Source organism: Rattus norvegicus, chromosome 15 (assembly GCF_021556685.1).
Source record: "Rattus norvegicus strain SHRSP/BbbUtx chromosome 15, alternate assembly SHRSP_T2T, whole genome shotgun sequence".
NCBI classification, from domain to species: Eukaryota; Metazoa; Chordata; class Mammalia; order Rodentia; family Muridae; genus Rattus; species Rattus norvegicus.
The window spans coordinates 98558839-98579243 of NC_141548.1; the positions used below are offsets into that span (position 1 = coordinate 98558839).

General features: G+C 39.4%; 1 protein-coding gene across 1 annotated transcript in view; it reads left to right on the forward strand.

Moving 5' to 3' along the window:
- Gpc5 (glypican 5) overlaps positions 1 to 20405 on the forward strand; it is a 1404282-nt gene that overhangs the window by 694746 nt on the left and 689131 nt on the right. The window contains 1 exon segment of the mRNA NM_001107285.2: positions 19816 to 19975. Coding sequence (NP_001100755.2) covers positions 19816 to 19975 — 160 coding nt within the window.

Consider the following 20405-nt stretch of genomic DNA (forward strand, 5'->3'; position numbering starts at 1 on the left):
TGTCTAGAGCCTAATAAAACTTATGTCACTGTGTGTGTGTGTGTGTGTGTGTGTGTGTGTTACTTTAGAGGGTGGAGTATATATAGTAAACAAATAAAATAATATTTTTAAAATTTAGAGCTGTGACATCTACCGAATTGGAGTAAGTTTGTGGCTACAGCAAGCTTAAAGTATTTACTCAAGTGCACAGCTTTAATAAGCAAGAGACAGAGTTCGTCTTAAAATCTATGTGAAAGATGCTTTTGTAGCCTCTCCCCAAGAGAACTAGCGATACACACTTTTTTTGGTTGTTTTACTGAAATTATTTTCAGAACATTTACTTTCATTTTATGCATGATTGTCCAAATTTTTATAGTTTACCTAAAGAAATCTCCAGGTAATGGTGGACATTAGGATGACTGTTGTGAAGCATCTGGCATACTCGAGGTTGTCTTTCTCAATGAGGCTCCTCTCAGAGCAGTACACAGAAACCTTTAGGGAGTCTTCCATTTTCGCTGAGCACCCAAGGGCACCCTCTGCATAGGTGGACATTGAAGCAAATCTGGAATAGTAGCCAGCATCAGATTCTAAATGAGTTTCAATACTTCACAGTAGAAGACAACGGAAGTTTGATTAATTAAAATTGCTAAACAGGGAACAGCAGCATAGCCCTCTATCATGATGGACCTCTCCCTTTAGCCCTTTGTCATTCCTCCTATTATTTTTTCTTTTTTTTGGAGCGGGGGACTGAACCCAGGGCCTTGCGCTTGCTAGGCAAGCGCTCTACCACTGAGCTAAATCCCCAACCCCCTCCTATTTTTTTTAAATCAATTGAATTTGATGAAGGCAATCTGCTGGAGATGAAAGGACAATGCTTGCTACACAACAACTGAGGAGCATAAATCTCAGTCCGGTGTCATCATAAAAAGAGATAGTAAGAGAAAAACCTGATATTAATGACAGGAGAGGATAACACCTGTGTTCTCTGTAAAAAGAACATGGTGTTTTGTTCATAGAGATGTCTGTCGCTGGTACTTCAAGTTCTTCCCATGATTCTGGACCCAAAATCATCAACCATTATATCCATGTAAATATAAATTAATACTATTGTGTCTGGAGAAATGCTTAACTTTAAAAATCGGTGGCTTCCAAAGGACCTCAGTTCAATTTCTCAAACCCATATGATGGCTCACAACCATCTGCAGCTCCAGGTCCAGGGGATCCAACATCCTCTGCTGACACCAGACATTCCTGTGCTGTACCAACATATATACAGACAAAATATTCATCCGTGTGTGTGTGTGTGTGTGTGTGTGTGTGTGTGTGTGTGTGTTTGTGTGTGTGCGCGCGTGTGTGCGCGCTATCTATAATAATTAACTAGAAAATGAGAACATTGTTAGTGATATGGTCTCTGATTCACTTAAAAGATTATGGTTAGTAGAAATTCAGTTTTAAAATGATTTTTGTGTTTTAGAACGTATTTGCTCAGTTGTGTACTATCCATAGTTTTGCAAATTAACATGATGTGCAAGAATTTCTAAAGACACTCCTAGCCTCAAGTCTAAAAGAGTGGTTGGGGTGGGGAAGACACAGTAATACACAATACATTTAAACAACACAATCTGACCTCATGCCTTGTGATATTTGAACATTCTGCATGCTTACAAAGACCTAGTTGGAGAGATTAAGGCTTTTAGCCTCTTAAATAAAAATCACTCCCAACTGATAACCCAAACCATAAGCACCATACATTTAATCATCTCCTGCGAAGTAAATTAATGAAACTGCTCGAGATCTCATTGCTCTCTCTTGGAAAGTTGTTTGATTTTAATGATAACCTACCACGTATCGACTACAAGATCTCGTAGTCTATCAGCTCTGTCCATCTCTGTACACATGGAGGCACAGTATTGTTAGCTGCCTTTATGCCAATGATTATGCAATGATGATTTGGAAAATTAGCATAGAGGCTTTGAAGTAAGAATGAAGAAAAGGAAACTCACTTTGAACAAACTGTGGGGATCCCACTGTGGTCCTGAGCAATGAGATGCTTTTGTACTGAGGAATTTGCCTCAGCCATCTCAAGTGCCATCCGCCCTTTGCAGATGCTTTGCTTGGAACCTCCAGGCGGCTCCTCCTCTCCCTCCTCCCTCCTTTGCTCTCATGACACATAACAGCCACTGGAAAGCTGCTCCTTTGTCCCTGACTTGCTGTGGCTTTCTGGTCAACTAAACATGGATGCTGAGACTGAGTCTCTTGACCTTTAACTCTGTAGGAGTCTTGGGAAGAACATTGTGTGTTTTTCAACTAATACTTCTTAGACACCTACAGTAGTTTCAAAAGAACCATTTGAAAGTTGATTAAAATTTGGCCAAATATTCCTGTTTTGGTGATAGTTTTTTGTTTCAAATCTAAGTTCTGTATAATGTTGTTTTCTCTTTCATTTCTGCTTTAATCCTGCAGATATATCTAGAGTTTAGATTTGGATAAATATTCATAATATACTTATCCAATCCGCGTTTGCATGGTGATTTAGAAGATGGGAGAAGGCACATTTAGAGTTGTAGAACAGTATTGGGTGTGTGTGTGTGTGTGTGTGTGTGTGTGTGTGTGTGTGTGTGTGTGGTGTGTGTGTGTGTGTGTGTGTGTGTGTGTGTGTGTGTGTGTGTGGTGTGTGAAACAGCTTTTGATTGGGAACAAGATTAAGAGACTCAAGTGCAGTATTACAGCTTAAAGAGTAAATTTAGTAAACTTTTTTTTTCAGTGTTCTTTTTACAGAAATCACAAGACTTTTGTAAATTGCCAGCCTGGGCTGCATAAGCCAAATGCCAACAGAGCATTGACCTTTCAAATTACTGACACAACAGAGATGGAGATCAGAGAGCTCAAACTTAAAGCAAACCCTGACAAGAAACCCTACAGACATGACTTCTGTGTCTGGTCAACCTAACATAACATGACATTGTGTAAAATGTGCTGGGATTTTTAGGGCAAACGGTCCATAAAAAGGTTTAACTGTCGTTGAAAAGGCAGAGCTGGAGAGCTGCAGCGTTTGGGTTTAGGAGTAAAATATTTTCTAATTCTGCAAGCGAAGCAATAGGAGTTCTATGTAGAAATTATTTTATTTATCTGTGTCTATTTATTTTAGTAATCCTTTTATTTTTTTACATTTCAAATGTTGTTCCTCTTCCCATTTTCCCCTCTGTAAAACCCCATCCCATCCCCTGTCCCCTTTGCATCTATAAAGGTGCTCTCCCATCCACTCACCCCCATTCCTGCCTGACCACTCTAGCATCCCCCTATGCTGAGGTATCAAACCTCCTCAGGACCAAGGGCCTCCCTTCCCACTGCTGTCAGATAAGGCCATCCTCTGCTACATATATAGCTGGACCATGAATCCCTCCATGTGTACTCTTTGGTTGGTGATTTAGTCCCTGGGAGCTCTGGGGGCTCTGGTTGGTTGATATTGTTGTTCTTCCTACGGGGTTGCAAACCCCTTCAGCTCCTTCAGTCTTTCCCCTAACTTCTCAATTGTGGTTCCCAGTTCCCGGGCTCAGTCCAATGGTTGGCCGTGAGTATCTGCATATGTATTAGTCAGGTAAAAGTGATTTTAATACTGTTAATAAGGACGTAGAAAGTGAGTTGGAGTTGAGTCTGGTAGGCATAGAAGTGACATTAGAGGTTTAAGAGAAGGGACATTATGTTGCAAACAGAATGAATGAATGAATGAGCACCTTCTTTAAAGAGACTTTAATGGGTCATTTCATTCCGTAGGGTGAAAAAAACTTGACCAAGAAGAATTTAGATCAGAGTTCCAATTTTAAAATGGTATGAGCCTTCATTGTTTCTCTACATGAAAGTAAAAAAGCCAATATCTTTTAAACAAAACTGGATTTATTTTTGGTCAGACCAACACATCTCCATATGTGAACTTTGAATTATAATTCTCACACTCATATACACTTATACATAAAATTGTTTCAGTCAGTACACAAGATATATTATTTGGGACCTTTTATTTACTTTGAATTTTATTTCTATATTTTTCACTGCCTTGTTACAATTTTTCAATTAACATTTTGATGATTGTCTGCTCATTCTTATCACTAGTATAAAATTACATATTTTCTTGCATTTATGCTTGAATGCATGAATGAGAAGACTTGTGGAGACTAACAAACCTTAACAGGTTTTTATTTCCTGTGTATCTATGTGGAGGACTATGACAGAAAAAAAATGACTACTTAGAGATTCGGCGTCACGGAAAGCGTTTTAAACCACATTATTCTGTCCTTAGGTTTGGAGTTCGTTTTTAGTTTCCTGGGTATTGCTTTCTCATGGCACGTGTACTATCCACATGAGCCAGCCAACTCAGGCTAGAGCTCGTTGCGAGTGTCTGACAGGCTCTTGCAAAGGTGGGATGTTGCCATACTGTAAAATGAAAATCGAGTCTATTGAGAGATTAATTCAGCAGCTGAAAGAACAGCATTTGCCTTAGAGTCATCAGCTATTCTTTCCGCCAAAGCACCCAGTAAGAAAGCCTCCCTAATGAGCTTCCTAAACCAATTAGACACAAGCAGGAAGCATCAGTCATCAAGTTGACGATTTTCAGCTAATCGGCTGCCTGCACAAACTGCATGGCACTGGGGTAAGGGAGACCTCTTTTTCTTTTTTCCCATTTGGTCCTCACTTTGTTGTCTTCCCAATTTTATGGATGTGTGGTCATGTGCAGTGCCCTGTGAAGGAGTGTGGTGCTTTAGAGTGGATAAACTGCTTTCCCGGGCATTTTTATTCATCAGAATAAAATGAGTTTTAATAGGCTTAAGTGATTTGCCTCAGGCACACAATTAATGTGTGGCTGGCACTCAAAGCCATGTCCTTTCTTCTGTTCTAATTGTTCTATAAATATGTGTGTTTTGGTTGAATTTCTACCATCCCTAATAGGGAATAAGTTAAAATCTTAAAACTTAATCATCTCAGCTTTGGGCAGGCTGGGATGGCAGAGCCGAGACATCCTGAGCAGTAGGTGCTGGGTTTCACTCCCATGTAGGTTTCCATCTTCCATAAAGAATTGGAATAGCAGGGTTAGGCACCCACCTTACAACGATAATGAGGATAAAGTTAAACAACCACCAGTGAGTGCTTACCCTGTGCTAAAAGTTTACACCATATAACCCAAATAACACCCCCTATAACTCAAATAACACCCACTAAAGCAAGCAAAAATATTTATCTTATTTTACAGATCAGACAGCATAGGGCCAGAACAATAATGGTAAATTTATTTGCGATTTTAAGTTTCAAAACATCCATACAACATGTCTTCCTCAGTGAATGGTATTTATGTTCTGTGTGATGGAAATGGAAAGATAGTTTCAGCAAACATCTGTTCTCATAATCTGACTGGTTTTCATGTGTCACATTGAAATAGCCACCACTTTTATTGCATAGATTCACTTTGCTTTATTTCTTTAAACACACATAGATAGGTTATATCTCCACCACCTGGGAAATGAGCAAATTCAGCCAGATTAGATTATATTCAAGGCAGGTTTATTGGGAGAGTTCACTGGCCCCAAGGACGAAGGATAGGGAAGTCACTATCCGGAAAGAGGAGTGGAGTAGGGGAGAGGGAGAGAAAGAGAGTTGATTGTAAATGAGTAAGGGACACTGTTATCATCTGCGACTACTTCCTGCTGACATTGGGGTACATTTAGAGTGTTAGCCAAGACCTGGAAGAGCTGGTTGTTTCACTGCTGTCCAGGTTGTGGGACGATCTTGGAGTAGGAGTGGCCAGAGCACCTGCCAGCTCCGGTGGTGGAGCGTTCCTGGATGGAGGTTCTGGGAGAACACCTGGATGTTAAGGGAAGAAAAAGTTTAGGGAGAAAGCTTTTTTGGGGTGTACATTTAAAACTTGTAGGCCCATACACGGTATTGGTATTTGGAGGAACAGGGACCAGGGAATAGAAAAAGATGCCACCCTCAAGGATAAGCAAGTAGGCCTTATGGTTTCTGCCTGTTCCTGGAGATGACACTGAGACACAGCTCTTTGTACACAGATCTTGTGGGTAGAGAGATGGATTCTCAGAAGTGTAGAGAATCCTGAGAGCAGAGGTGAGAGCACCACTTCTGTTCACATTCCTGACCCAAGAGGAACCCTTCTGTAGCATTCTGGACACAGGAACCTAGGAGCAGTCTGGGACAGGATCCTTCATGTTTCTTCCTGCACCCAGAGCTAACCCTGTGGCACAGCTCTCTGTACCCAGATTCTGATGAGAGAAAGCAGGTCTCCAGGAGTGCTGACACACAGCCTTACAGAAAGGTCAAGCCCTGTCAGAGATAGCAAGACCAGCTAACACCAGAAATAAGCAGATGGCAAGAGACAAGGGCAAGAACCTAAGCAACAGAAACCAAGGCCACTTGGCATCATCAGAACTGAGCTCGACCACCACAGCAAGCCCTGGACACATCAGAAAAGCAAGATTTTGACTTAAGATCACAACTAATGATGATGTTAGAGGACTTTAAGAAGAACATAAATAACTCCCTTAAAGAAATACAGGACAACTCAGGTAAACAGATAGAAGCCTTTAAACAGGAAACACAAAAATCCCTTCAAGAATTACAGGAAAACACAACCAAAATCACAAGGGGAGACACCCTGGAGATAGAAAACCTAGGAAAGAGATTAGAAGTAATAGATGTAAACATCACCAACAGAATATATGAGATAGAAGAGAGAATCTCAGGGGCAGAAGATACCATTAAAAAAAAATGACACAACCATCAAAAAAAAAAAAAAAAGCAAAACACAAAAAGACCCTAACACAAAACATCCAGGAAATCCAGGACACAATGAGAAGATCAAACCTAAGGATAATAGTGTAAGACTCTCAGAGAGAATCTTCCCTCAGGAGGGAGATCCTCAAGCCCCAATGACCAGTCCGAGTCCACCGGCTGCAATCTGCAAGAGGATTTTTATTGATCAGGATACACAGGTATCTGTGGGCGTCCCAGTCAATTTGGAAGACTGGCGCGCCTAGCAGAACCAGGGACGGGTTTTTATAGGGCATTGGGGAGCAGAAGCAGGCTTACAGAAGCAGATGCATGGTTACAGGGATGTGATTGGTGGAGTAAATGAGGCATACGTGTATGTTACCTATTTTGGCTATAATCATAACAGTGAGTTAGCAAAAAGTACATGGTGGTCAGGGCTTCCGGGGGGTCAGGGACTTTTTCTTTTTCCTGCCAGGTGGCCCATGGAGCAGTGCCCATAATTTAGTCTGGTTTCTGCATTTTGTTTTCTTTTCTGGTCTGTTTCGTCTAAATGATGGGTCAGCTTGTCCCACATATCTAAAAACTTACTTTTTATTTCTATAGTTGAGGGCCTTGGGCTTGTACAATTCCCTTTTTGGGAGGGGGTCTTTCAATAGGTATAGAAGACTCCCAACTAAAGGGTCAGTAAATATCTTCAACAAAATTATAGAAGAAACCTTCCCTAACCTAAAGAAAGAGATGCCCACAAATGTACAAGAAGCCTACAAAACTACAAAAAGATTGGACCAGAAAAAAATCCCTCTTGTTACGTAATAGTCAAAACACTAAATGGACACACATAAAAGAAAGAATATTAAAAGCAGTAAGAGAAAAATGTCAAGTAACATGTAAAGGCAGACCTCTAAGAATTACACCAGAATTTTCACCAAAGACTATGAAAGCCAGAAGACCCTGGGAAGATGTCATACAGATCCTAAAAGAACACAAATGCCAGCCCAAGCTACTATATACAGCAAAACCCTCAAAAATCATTGGTCCCTAATACCTCTCTATATCAACTGACTCAATTCCCCCCAAAAAAGACATACACTAATAGACTCGATACGTAAAGAGGACCCAGCATTTTGCTGCATACAGGAAACACACCTCAGAGACAAAGACAGACACTACCTCAGATAAAAGGGTGGAAAACAATTTTCCAACCAAATGGCCTGAAGAAACAAGCTGGAGTAGCCATTCTAATATTGAATAAAGTCAACTTTCAACCAAAAGTTATCAAAAAAGATAAGGAAGGACACTTCATATTATCAAAGGAAAAATCCACCAAGTTGAACTCTCAATACTGAATAACTGTGCTCCAAATGCAAGGAAATCTACATTCATAAAAGAAACCTTACTAAAGCTCAAATCACACATTGTACCCACACAATAATAGTGGGAGACGTCAACATCCCTCTCTCATTAATGGACAGATCATGGAAACAGAAACTAAACAAAGACACAGTGAAACTAACAGAAGTTATGAGCCAAATGGTTTAATAGATTTCTATAGGACATTTCACACTAAAACAAAAGGATATACCTTCTTCTCAGCACCTCATGGTACCTTCTCCAAAACTGACCGCATAATTGGTCACAAAACAGGCCTGAACAGATACAAGAAGAAATAATCCCATGCATCCTATCAGATCACCACAGACTAAGGCTGGTCTTCAATAACAACAAAAACCACAGAAAGCCTGCATACACATGGAAGATGAACAATGCTCTACTCAGTGATAACCTGGTCCATGGAGAAAAATAAGAAAGAAATTAAGGACTTTTAAGAATTTAATGAAAATGAAGTCACAACATACTCAAGCTTTTGGGACATAATGAAAGCTGTGCTAAGAGCAAAACTCATAGCTCCAAGTGCCTCCAAAAAGAAACTGGAGAGAATATACATTAGCAGCTTGACAGCACACCTAGAAGCTCTAGACCAGAAAGAAGCAAATATACCCATGAGAAATAGATGGCAGGAAATAAACTCAGGGCTGAAATCAACCAAATAGAAAGAAAAAAAACTATACAAAGAATCAACAAAACTAGGAACTGGTTCTTCGAGAAAATCAACAAGATAATCCCTTAGCCAGGTTTACCAGAGGGCACAGAGAAAGTATCCAAATTAACAAACAGAAATGAAAAGGGAGACATAACAATAGAATCTGAAGAGTAGTAGAATAGATCCTACTACAAAAGCATATACTGAACAAAACTGGGAAATCTGGAAGAAATGGACAATTTTCTAGAAAGATATCAGGTAATAAAGTTAAATCAGGATCAGATAAACCATATAAACAGTCCCTTAGCTCCTAATGAAATAGAAGCAGTTATTAAAAGTCTCCCAACCAAAAAAGCCCATGAGCAGAATTCTATTATACTTTAATAGAAGACCTAATACCAATATTGTCCAAATTATTCCACAAAATAGGAACAGACAGAACACTACCGAATTCCTTCCATGAAGCCATAATTATGCTTATACCTAAACCACACAAAGACCCTACCAGAAAGAGAACTTCAGATCAATTTCTCTTATGAATATCGACCGAAAAATACTCAAAAGAATTCTGGCAAACTGAATCTAAGAACACATCAAAAAGCTCATCCATCTTGATCAAGCAGGCTTCATCCCAGGGATGCAGGGATGTTTCAATATATAGAAATACATCAACTTAATCCACTATATATACAAACTGAAAGAAAAAAAAACAACATGATTATCTCAATAGATACTGATAAAGCATTTGACAAAATTCAACACACCTTCATGGTAAAAGTTTTAAAAAGATCAGGAATTCAAGGCCCATACCTAAAGGCAATATACAGCAAGCCAGTAGCTACATCAAACTAAATGGAGAGAAACTTGAAGCAATCCCACTAAAATCAAGGACTAGACAAGGCTGTCCACACTCTTCCTCCTTATGCAATATAATAGTCCTAGTCAGAACAATCAGACAACAAAAGAAAGTCAGAGGGATGCAAATTGGAAAGGAAGAAGTCAAAATATCACTATTTGCAGATGACATGATAGTATCCGTAAGTGACCCCCAAAATTCCACCAGAAAAATTCTATACCTAATAAACATCTTACCACTCTGTACAAAGCTCAAGTCCAAGTGGATCAAGGACCTCCACATAAAACCAGATACACTGAAACTAATAGAAGAAAGAGTGGGGTAGAGCCCTGAACACAAGCGCAATGTGGAAAACTTCCTGAAGAGAATACCAATGTCTTATGCCTAAGATCAAGAATGGACAAATGGAACTTCATAAAATTGCAAAGCTTCTATAAGGCAAAGGACACTGTCACTAGGACAAAACAGCAACCAACAGATTTGGAAGAGATCTTTACCAATTTTCCATCTGCTAGAGGGCTAATAGCCAATATATACAAAGAACTCAAGCAGTTAAACTCTAGAGAATCAAATAACCCTATTAAAAATGGGGTACAGAGCTAAACGAAGGATTCTCAATTGAGGAATATCAAATGGGTGAGAAGCACCTTATAAATATTCAACATCCTTAGTCATCAGGGAAATGCCAATCAAAACAACCCTGATATTCTACCTCACACCAGTCAGAATGGCTAAGATCAAAAACTCAGGTGACAGCAGATGCTGGCGAGGATGTGGAGAAAGAGGAACACTACTCCATTGTTGGTGGGATTGCAGACTGGTACAACCATTCTGGAAATCAGTCTGGAGTTTCCTCAGAAAATTCAGCATAGTTCTACCTGAGGACCCAGCTATACCTCTCTTGGGCATATACCCAAAAGATTCTCCAACATATAACAAAGACACATGCTCCACTATGTTCATGGCAGCCTTGTTTACGGTAGCCAGAAGCTAGAAAGAATCCAACGTCTCTCAACAGAGAAATGGTTACATAAAATGTTACATTTACTCAATGGAGTACAACTAAGCTATTAAAACCAATGACTTCATGAAGTACATGGGCAGATGGATGGAAGTAGAAAATATCATCTTGAGTGAGGTAACCAAATCCCCAAAAATCACGAATGGTATGAACTCACTGATAAGTGGATGTTAGCCCAAAGGTCAGATTACCCAAGATATAATCCATAGACCACATGAAGCTTAAGAAAAAGTACAACCAAAATGTGGATGCTTCAGTCCCTCTCAGAATGGGGAACAAAAATATTCACAGTAGGATATATAGGGAGACAAAGTGTGGAGCAGAGACTGAAGGAATGGCCATTCAAAGACTGCCCCACCTGGGGATCCAGCCCGTATACATACAGCCTCTAAACTTGTCACTATTGGGGATGCCAAGAGGTGCATGCTGACAGGAGCCTGATATAGCTGTCTCCTGAGAGGGTCTGCCAGAGCATGCCAAATACAGAGGTGAACTCTTGCGGCCAACCATTGAACCGAGAATGGGGTCCCCATTGGAGGAGTTAGAGAAATGATTAAAGGACCTGAAGACATTTGCAATCTCATATGAACAACCATACCAACCAACCAGAACTCCCAGGGACTAAACCACTACCCAAAGAGTACACATGGACAGATCTATGGCTTCAGCTGCATATGTAGCAGAGGATGGCCTTGTTGGGCACCAATGGGAGGAGAAGCCCTTGGTCCTGCAGAGGCTGAATCCCCCAGTGTAGTGGATGTCAGGGCAGGAAGGCTGGAAGGGGTGGGTTGATGGGTGGGGGAATACCCTCATAGAAAAAGTGGTACAGGGAGTTTATGGATGGGAAACTAGGAAAGGGGATAACATTTGAAATGTAAATAAATTTTTAAAAAGTATCCTACAAAAAAGGGGGGTGACTGGGAGGGGGATAAATTCTGCAGTAAATAAATAAATAAATAAATGGGAAAATATTTAAAAATAACAATAGGCAAGTAGCAGCAGGCAGGCTGTTAATGGACAGTACTTATCTTTTATCTTGAATCCATTTGACTATATCACACATGAGGTTTATTAATATCGAGAGGCAAGTCTGTCTCTGAGAGAATGCAGACTGATTTCCAAAAGTTGGTTCATGAGGAGGATGCAAAATGGTACTTGTCCGATTTCAATACCATAGCCTCAAGGAGAATAAAGCTTACCCAGTCCTTCAGGGATTGAAGAAAGAGAAATGGAGAGAGCAGGTCCTCTGTGGAAGACTAGGGAAGGAGGAAGGCATGCTTGCCATGATGACTGCAGAGGCAAAACCAAAGTTTTCTCTCAAGTCTAGAAACAACAAACAAACAAACAAAGTAACAGAATCAATTTTTGAAACCATTTCAACATTACAGATTTTAATGAAAAAATTATGATTAACTTTAAAATGTAATGGGAAGACCTCTCTCTTTTCTGCTTGTAGTAACAAATACAGAGAACACAAATATTTAAGAAATACATCTTCAATTTCAAATGTTTAGTTGAATAAATTCCTAATAGTCTTCAAGGACTTAGAAATGAGTTTATTTAAAATTACTCCTTTCTTAAAAATACAAAGACAATAATTTAGCAAAGTCATAAGATTAAGCCTTTGGTGCCTTTTCTAATTTTCTGATAGTTTTATTTGTTTTAATTCTATCTTATAGCACATTTAAATGTTTTTCTGTAATTAAAGTACATATGGATTCTTTCTAAGAGCAGCCCCTCCTTCTTTACTGAAGACAGTTCATCTTGAGAAATGCTCTTTGTATGACATACGATTAGTTAAGGCTACTGGCTGGATCAGTGAACCAATTTTGCCACCATCAAGAATGGATCCAATTATCATAGATTTCTGTCCCACTGATGATGTCCATTTCACCAAACCTAATTTGATACATCGCCACTAATGACAGGATACACATAATGAAGTATTCCCAGAGAAATAATATTATTTATCAATATAAATTACCCATAAGAGTCATATATGATAAGCACTTCGGTCATGATGATGGATATGCAGACAGTTAAATTCTGACTTCACCTCTGAGAAATGAACTATTTATGACGACTTTGATACTTGAGCTCAAAATGTGGATTCAGTATCAATTAATGGCCCAGTGTTTTGTTGCGTTTTGTCATGAAAATCACAGAAATATATGTAGGATTGATAGGAGTTATTTGTTTTCTTTATTAATCATTTCATTTGTCTACATTTCAAATGATATCCCCTTTCCCTTTTACCCATCCATAACCCCCTGTCCCATGTCTCTTCTTCCCCCTCCACTTTGACCCTGTGAGGGTGCTCCACCCACCGACTCCCACCTCACCCCTCTAGCATCTCCCTATGCTGGGGCATCAAGCCTTCCTCTCTTCTCATTGATGTCAGATAAGGCCAATCTCTGTTACATATATGTCTGGAGCCATGGGTCTCTCCCCGTGTACCCTTTGGTTGGTGGTTTAGTCCCTGGGAGCTCTGAGTGGTCTGGTTAGTTGATATTCTTCTTCTTATGGGGTTGTAATCCCCTTTAGCTCCTTCAGTTAATAAGACATATTTGAACTTGAAGGCTAGATTCGCTCTGATGAGTTGCAGAAAAGGGAAAGCCGTGTTTCCCTTGGAAAAGAGTCGAAAGTGAGAGGACAACACAGATATATGTTCCTGAGAATAGCCGAACTGCTCTGAGGTAGACTGCGGTCTGAGACGCTGCAGTTTGAACACTGCGAATGAATCCGATCCAATGCAGTGCGTTCCACAGGACCTTGACTGGCAGGCCATCGCTTACCTTAACGTTGCCCTCGTTTCTAGGTGTATATCGGTTTGTAGCAAGTGATTGCAGACAGGCAATTTGCTTACGTAAATTTGAAAAAAGGTGGAGATGGGATTGCTTCTTGTGTGTATTTCTCCCAAGCCTTAATTTGAACAAATGAAGAAGGGCCATGCTGTGAACCTGCAAAGCGGTTCACCTTTCTCCATCTCTAGATGACACACCACTCTGGACTAAGGTTTCCGCCAATCTAGACAATTTTGAGAGCCAGGGTTCTGTTGTTATTGTTGTTGTGGTGATGGTGGTGGTTGCGGTTGGTTTTTTTTTTTTTTTAATAAATTACAGGAGAGTGCATTAAGGGTAAAACATGACACGGTGAAAGTATTGATTTGGGGAAAATAATGTGCTGGTGGATGAGAAGCCATGCCCTTTGCAGTGCAGGATGGGGTAAGATAATGAAGTGCGGATAGAGACAGATGGAGGGTTTCTGATAGAGAAGAGTAAGGTGATCTTCACCTCTTCTTGCTTGTTTGAGACAAACGAGTGAGCATAAAGGTTGTAGATAACAACCAAAGCGTACTCCACTGAGGACTTAGGGCACAGTCTGTGGGGAGGGGTGGGGTGGTTCCCTGCAAGAAGCTAAGGCTATGTGGTTTTAACCAAATGCTTCTATGTGGTGGATCATTTTCACCTCTGTGATAAAGTCGCTGATATAAACAATGTAAAGAAATAAAGAATGATTTTGCTCACAGTTTTAGAGGTTTGCATTGTGAAAGGTGTATACAGAAGAGAGAGCGTCCCATCATGGAGGGGAGGAAGCGGAGCAGAAACTAAACAGGAAGGAGCTAAACAGGAAGGAGCTAAACAGGAAGGAGCTAAACAGGAAGGAGCTGAGACAAAGCAAAGCCACCGAAGCAGAGCACTCCCTCCAACAGGCCCTTTCATCTCACAGTTCTTGCTCTTTTATGGTTTGCTCAGATTCTGGGGATTAAAGCATCCATCAGGTCAGAGTCCTCGTGATCTGTGCTGTCCTAACACCTCAGGTGACAATCACACGCCATCAAATGAATGCATGGGTATACGCTGCCATGTAAGAATAGAAACGATAAAGTAAATTGTACTTTTAGGAATTAAATATATAAAATAAATTCCCCATGTTTAGCAAAGGGAGATACTAATCCTATCAGAGGAGAGGGGATTGATCTTGCATTGACAGTGGAGTGAGAGATCCTGGGTTTTGTGGGGCAGGGATTACCATCACAGAAGGAGTAGCATTATACTCTTCATGAAGACATGGACAATAGGATTGCAACAAAATGTAGAAGATGAAAACATATATAATGTTGAAATATGGTAACATGTCTAAGAGTATAATTTTTCCAGTAGTCACCTTATCATAAAGAATATGTTAAAGAAAAAATATATGTATATATACATATATGTGTATGCATTTGTATATATGTTTGTACACATATATATTTGTATATATACATTTGTATCTATATACTTATAGATACAAATATATATGTGCATATGTACATACATATATATGTACATGTATATACATATATACCCATATATGTGTACATGTATATACATACACACCAATATACATATATACACATGTATGCATATGTATATGTACATATTCATGCACAAGCAAACACATATACATATATTATATATATGAAGTGTGGATATATAAATGTATTTGGCACACTGCAAGTGGCCATACATTATTTAGCAGTTCAAGGTAGAATCTATTTATTAACTCATAACCTAGCATCAGCACTGTGCTCATGCTTTTGTGCAGCTGAAATCAATGGGCCGGCCACATCTGAGTTGATTTAGAAGGTCTGAGGAGTGATCCATTCCAGGGAAGGAGAAGAATCACAAGACTGACAACCCAATTCCCTGTGAGGAGGAGATCATTCCATTCATACTTCCTAGAGGCCTTACATCATCAATTCTTTGTCACAGGACCCTTAATGACCTTGATTAAAAAAAACAGATTTTTTTTTTACTTTCAAATACAGTGATTTCCTGTATCTGGCCTCCCAAACACCCATGATTCTTATTTCTGTCCCTGTTAACAGGTAGGAAAAAAGTTTGTCTTTTAAAACACTGATTTGATCCTACTAGTTCCACCCAGAAAGTTTGGATACACCCTGAATATCATCTGAAAATGAGGTAGTACATTCACATGGGCTGTGGAAATGTGAAGTCTCAGCTCTGAAAAGGTTACCAGCTGTATACGTAACTTATATTCTCCTTACATTATTGTCCTTTTGAGGGCTTACTGCCTCTGTCTGCCTACCTAGGCCTGGTCCTGTAAGCTTCAAGGCTCCATACAATCTAACCTCCTCCTAGAATGCTTTCAGCTGCCCTGGGACTTGCTGCTGAGTGAACTCACCCCTTCTATTTTGTTTTGCACTTTAGCTAGCTGGTTCAGTTCAGCTGTTCTCACTCAAACTCCTCTCCAAGCTGACTGGCTGGATATGGCTTCTCTCTTAGCCTCTGAGTTTTTGCTCTGCCTGGCCTCAAACTAACTCGTCAATCTGTTTAGTCTTGTGGCTCCTTCTCATTCTCTGACTTATCCTGTCTTCACCTGTGTCCGGCTTGTCCTTTCCTCAACCTGTGTCTGTAAAACTCTCCAGGTAAAACTGACTGTTCTCTCTCCACACCGGTCTCTCTTTAAGTAGCTTGTCTTTTCTATTCTGTCAGTTCTTTCTCTGCTTTGTCATTCTGTCTACCAGTCAATTAGATCTTTTCACTGTGGTTCCTTCCGCTACAAGCTTTACCTTCACTGTTTGGGATTAAAGGCATGTACTAAAGGTGTCTCTGTATTACAGCCAAAGGGATTAAATATATGTCCTAAGGAATGAGCCATGCCACAGCTAGGAACAGGTATTTTCAGTAAATAACACAATCTGGGGGTTCACCTTGTGATCAAACATCTTCCAACAATCAGCTTCCCAGTTCTAGGGACTGGAAGGTCCTGGGATCTGTTTCCACATCTGCTCAGCAGAGATAATGTAAAAGAAACTACGGCCTTATATAATACTGTTTAAGAGTTCGAATCCATCTGTCTTAGATATTTCCTCACCTGATGCTAAAGTTAAGAACCAATATAGAAAACATCCCAAATGATTCTATAAATGTCCCATATTATTTTATCCTTCACCATTGTCGAACACAGACCAGGAAAGGAGTTATATGGAGAAAATTCCGAGTGCTTGCGAGAACACTTGAAAAAGAGAATGAGTCCTCCGACCTCAGTTTCTTTGAAACATGGAATCGTTCTTGCAATGTGCTTTTTTGCGCCTCCCAAGTGTAGTGAATAGGAGTGAGTTTATGTCAGGTGACTCATTATTGCTTGCTGCTGCTATTCAATTAAATGTTTATAGGCCTCTATGGAAAACTTTTTTTGACACATGTGGTGTTCTTCTGATTGAATATAGCTTGAAGGTATGGGAACTTTACTTATGTGATTGCTCTTAACCTTCAGAATATAGATTGCTGTGAATAATGCGGTTATTGCATGAGACTTTACTGTGCCTCATCTCTAGGCTCCATTCTCCCACATCCCACTAGAACAGTAACAACTCTAAATCAAAGAATAATACTTCTGACAATTGGCATATTTAATCACTTTCAACTCAAAGGGATTTTTTGTTGTTGCTGTTTTTTGTTTGTTTTTTACAATTAGTATTGTTTTACAGTGACCATAATTCTGTTTGTGGTTTCAAAATCAAATTCCTTGGGTTGGGTCATGGAAATTTATGTATTGTTGTTCGTAAGATTTTTGTCTGTGTTCTGGCTTGGAGCCCAGTCAAACACTAGAAGGATTCTTAGAAAAATAAAGTTGATATGGGAAAGAGTTAGTGAAGAATGTGAGTGTCAAACAGAAAGGCAAGATATCATCAGAGCATGGCTTTTGCTATAGTTGTCAAATAAGTCTTCTTTACAATTGCATTCATTATCAGATAATTCTTTACACTAATATCGGGTGCTAAAATAACATTGTAATAGACAATGGAATAAAGTAGATAATCGTAACCAGATACATTCATGTTTAATATGTTGGCTCTATTACTTTCAAACTACTGTTTTTCTGTCTATTTTATCCTTAATATGATAATGGCACACGGAAATCTTGTGATTATTTTAGAAGCAAGGAAGCTGAGTTACTTATGAAAGGAATTCACTCATGCCCATGTTTTCTAGCAAAGTATATTAGAATGAGGATTCATATCAGTATTTTGGATATCAATAGCCTTCTTATTGGTTATGCTAGCTATATGATAAGTAGAACACTTGAGTAACAAACAAGAAGGGCTATAAAGTGAAACTGCTTCTCTTTACCTCTTCACAGTTGAGTTTGCAATGGGTGGCTGTGTATCTGTGTTTGTAATGGGTGGCTGTGTATCTGTGTTTGTAATGGGCGGCTGTGCATCTGTGTTTGGAATGGGTGGCTGTGTATCCGTGTTTGGAATGGGTGGCTGTGTATCCGTGTTTGGAATGGGTGGCTGTGTATCCATGTTTGTAATGGGTGGCTGTGTATCCGTGTTTGGAATGGGTGGCTGTGTATCCGTGTTTGTAATGGGCGGCTGTGCATCTGTGTTTGTAATGGGTGGCTGTGTTTCTGTGTTTGTAATGTGTGGCTGTGAATCCATTTTTCACCACTGTAATGACCCCGCTCCCCATCTCCAGTACCAAGCATAGATACCATCCTCTTAACTCTATCAAAGAAGTTTCACGGATGGACAGCATTTGATTCATTTGAATTTGAAATTATTCTTTTAAATTTAACTCTAGTGACATGTTCCCTGAGAACTGCTAACAAGCAAGAGGAATTCTTAAGTTACTGTCGTTTTCAATGTTTTAGTTAGAAAAGTAGAAATTGATAAAAACAACAATGTTTTGAATCTGTGCCCTGTTAGTTATTAATTGTGAACTTTTATGAACCTCTAAGTTCATTTGCTTCATAAAAATATTCTTAAATGGAGAGCGTAATTGTTGTAACTTATTTTATTCTTCATGAGCCTTGATGTGAGATGCTGTCATTTTGATGAGTGTCTAATTGCCAGCTCAATAACACTTCTTGTGCATTAGTAACACTTCTTGGGAAAATTAGTGAAATCCCACTCCTTGTCCTTTGCAAAGAATCATAATTTAAATGCCCATTAAATGGACAACAGAGGGATTCTTCCTTTATAGCATCTGTGCTCTTTCTGCTTATGTTTAGTTACATGTTACCCAAATTACCTTAGAGAAGGAAATGTCACATCTACGATTGTTTTTACAAGTCTTATCTGTGAGCGAACTATTCTCTTACTTACATCATCATGTTACTGGAAAGAAGTATTAAAAATATTAATAGCATTTCTATTCTGTAAGGGAAAGAGCTATTGCATTTACTTTGCTTGTAAGGGCAAATGGAATTCATGGCAACTAAAAACTCTAGAGTTAAAACAACACAAAAACAAAAAATAATGTGCAGAAATGTAAGTCGGACTTTAAATCTGTCCTGTACCATATACATTGGATCATGTACTCAACCTAAAGAATGTCAAAAGATTCTGCCTGTGTGCCTGTCTGAAATACTAGAGTTTTGATAGATTCTACTTTGGAAAGAAAGAACTCTGTGTCTGAAAAAAAGCTGTGGACTCTCAGTTTAAAAACTGGCAGAAGATTTTCTGCCAAAATCTTTCCACTGAGGACTCTATTGTGTGACAGTGCAATTAACTGTGGGTACACATTGCTTGCTCAGAAGTACAGAGTCTTTCAGTCAAGCCACCTAGAAGCACAGGGCCTGAATTTCTCTCCCAGAGCACTATGCAAAGCCTCCCTTTAAGTGGAATATTGCTATTTCCAGATATCAGATTTTGTTTGTGTTTTTAAAACTCTCCCTGATATTATTTCAAACAGTTTCTTTAGACCCAAAATTCTATCTGCCCAGAAAACTTCCTATCAAAGTGCTTAGCATTTTAGACAGACGTGGGTGTAGAATCTTTCACACTCTTAGGTTAAGTATACGATCCAACGTATGTGGTACAGGACAGATTTAAAGTCCGACTTACACTCCTGCAAATCATTGTGTTTTGACATCTCAGTTCCTGGTTGTCGTGCATTTCCTTTGCCCTTACAAGCGAAGTAAAAGTAATAGCTCTTTCCCTTACAGAGAAGAAATGCTAGGAATATTTCTAATAATACAGGAAAGGTTGGGATTTGATTTAATTTGACAGTGACACTTTAGTGAATCCATGTAAGAAAATCACTCTAATATCTAAATTTCAGACTAAACTGTCTAAGGAACTGTGCGTGTATTATGTATAAATGCATCGTTATTTTTTATATTCAGCTGTTACAGGGCAGATCACCCAAACCCAACAAGTGGGAGCTTCTTCATCCGGGCAGTGGTGGCGGCATGCTTGAGCAATCTAGTGGAGATTGTGATGACGAAGACGGTTGTGGGGGATCAGGAAGCGGAGAAGTCAAGAGGACCCTAAAGATCACAAACTGTGAGTGCAAGCAACCAGCACCACTTTGAAATGGTTGGTTTTGAAGGGCCAGTCAGGAAACTGTTACTGCGAATGTAGCAATGCAATGGCCATGCATCCAACAGCAGACAGGAGCAAGGCGGTGAACCTCTTTTGAATTGTGCAGAGCATCCTTTCCTGGGTTTATTTATTCCGCACTAGTGGGTTTATGTGGAAATGATACTGGTGTGTGACTAACTGATGAGTCGTGAGGAGTTTTGAGAATTATAAAGTTTTAAAGAAAAGCAATCTTTAGGATATCCTGTTCAATGAGTATTGATTACACAATCTGGACATGGTGGCTAAGGACCGCTAAAGAACCAAACGTGCAAATTTATCGTTTTATGTCATGAATTACGTGTTTTTACTATGTTAAGGTTTTTTCGTTTTCATCAAACTGGATTCGTCTCAT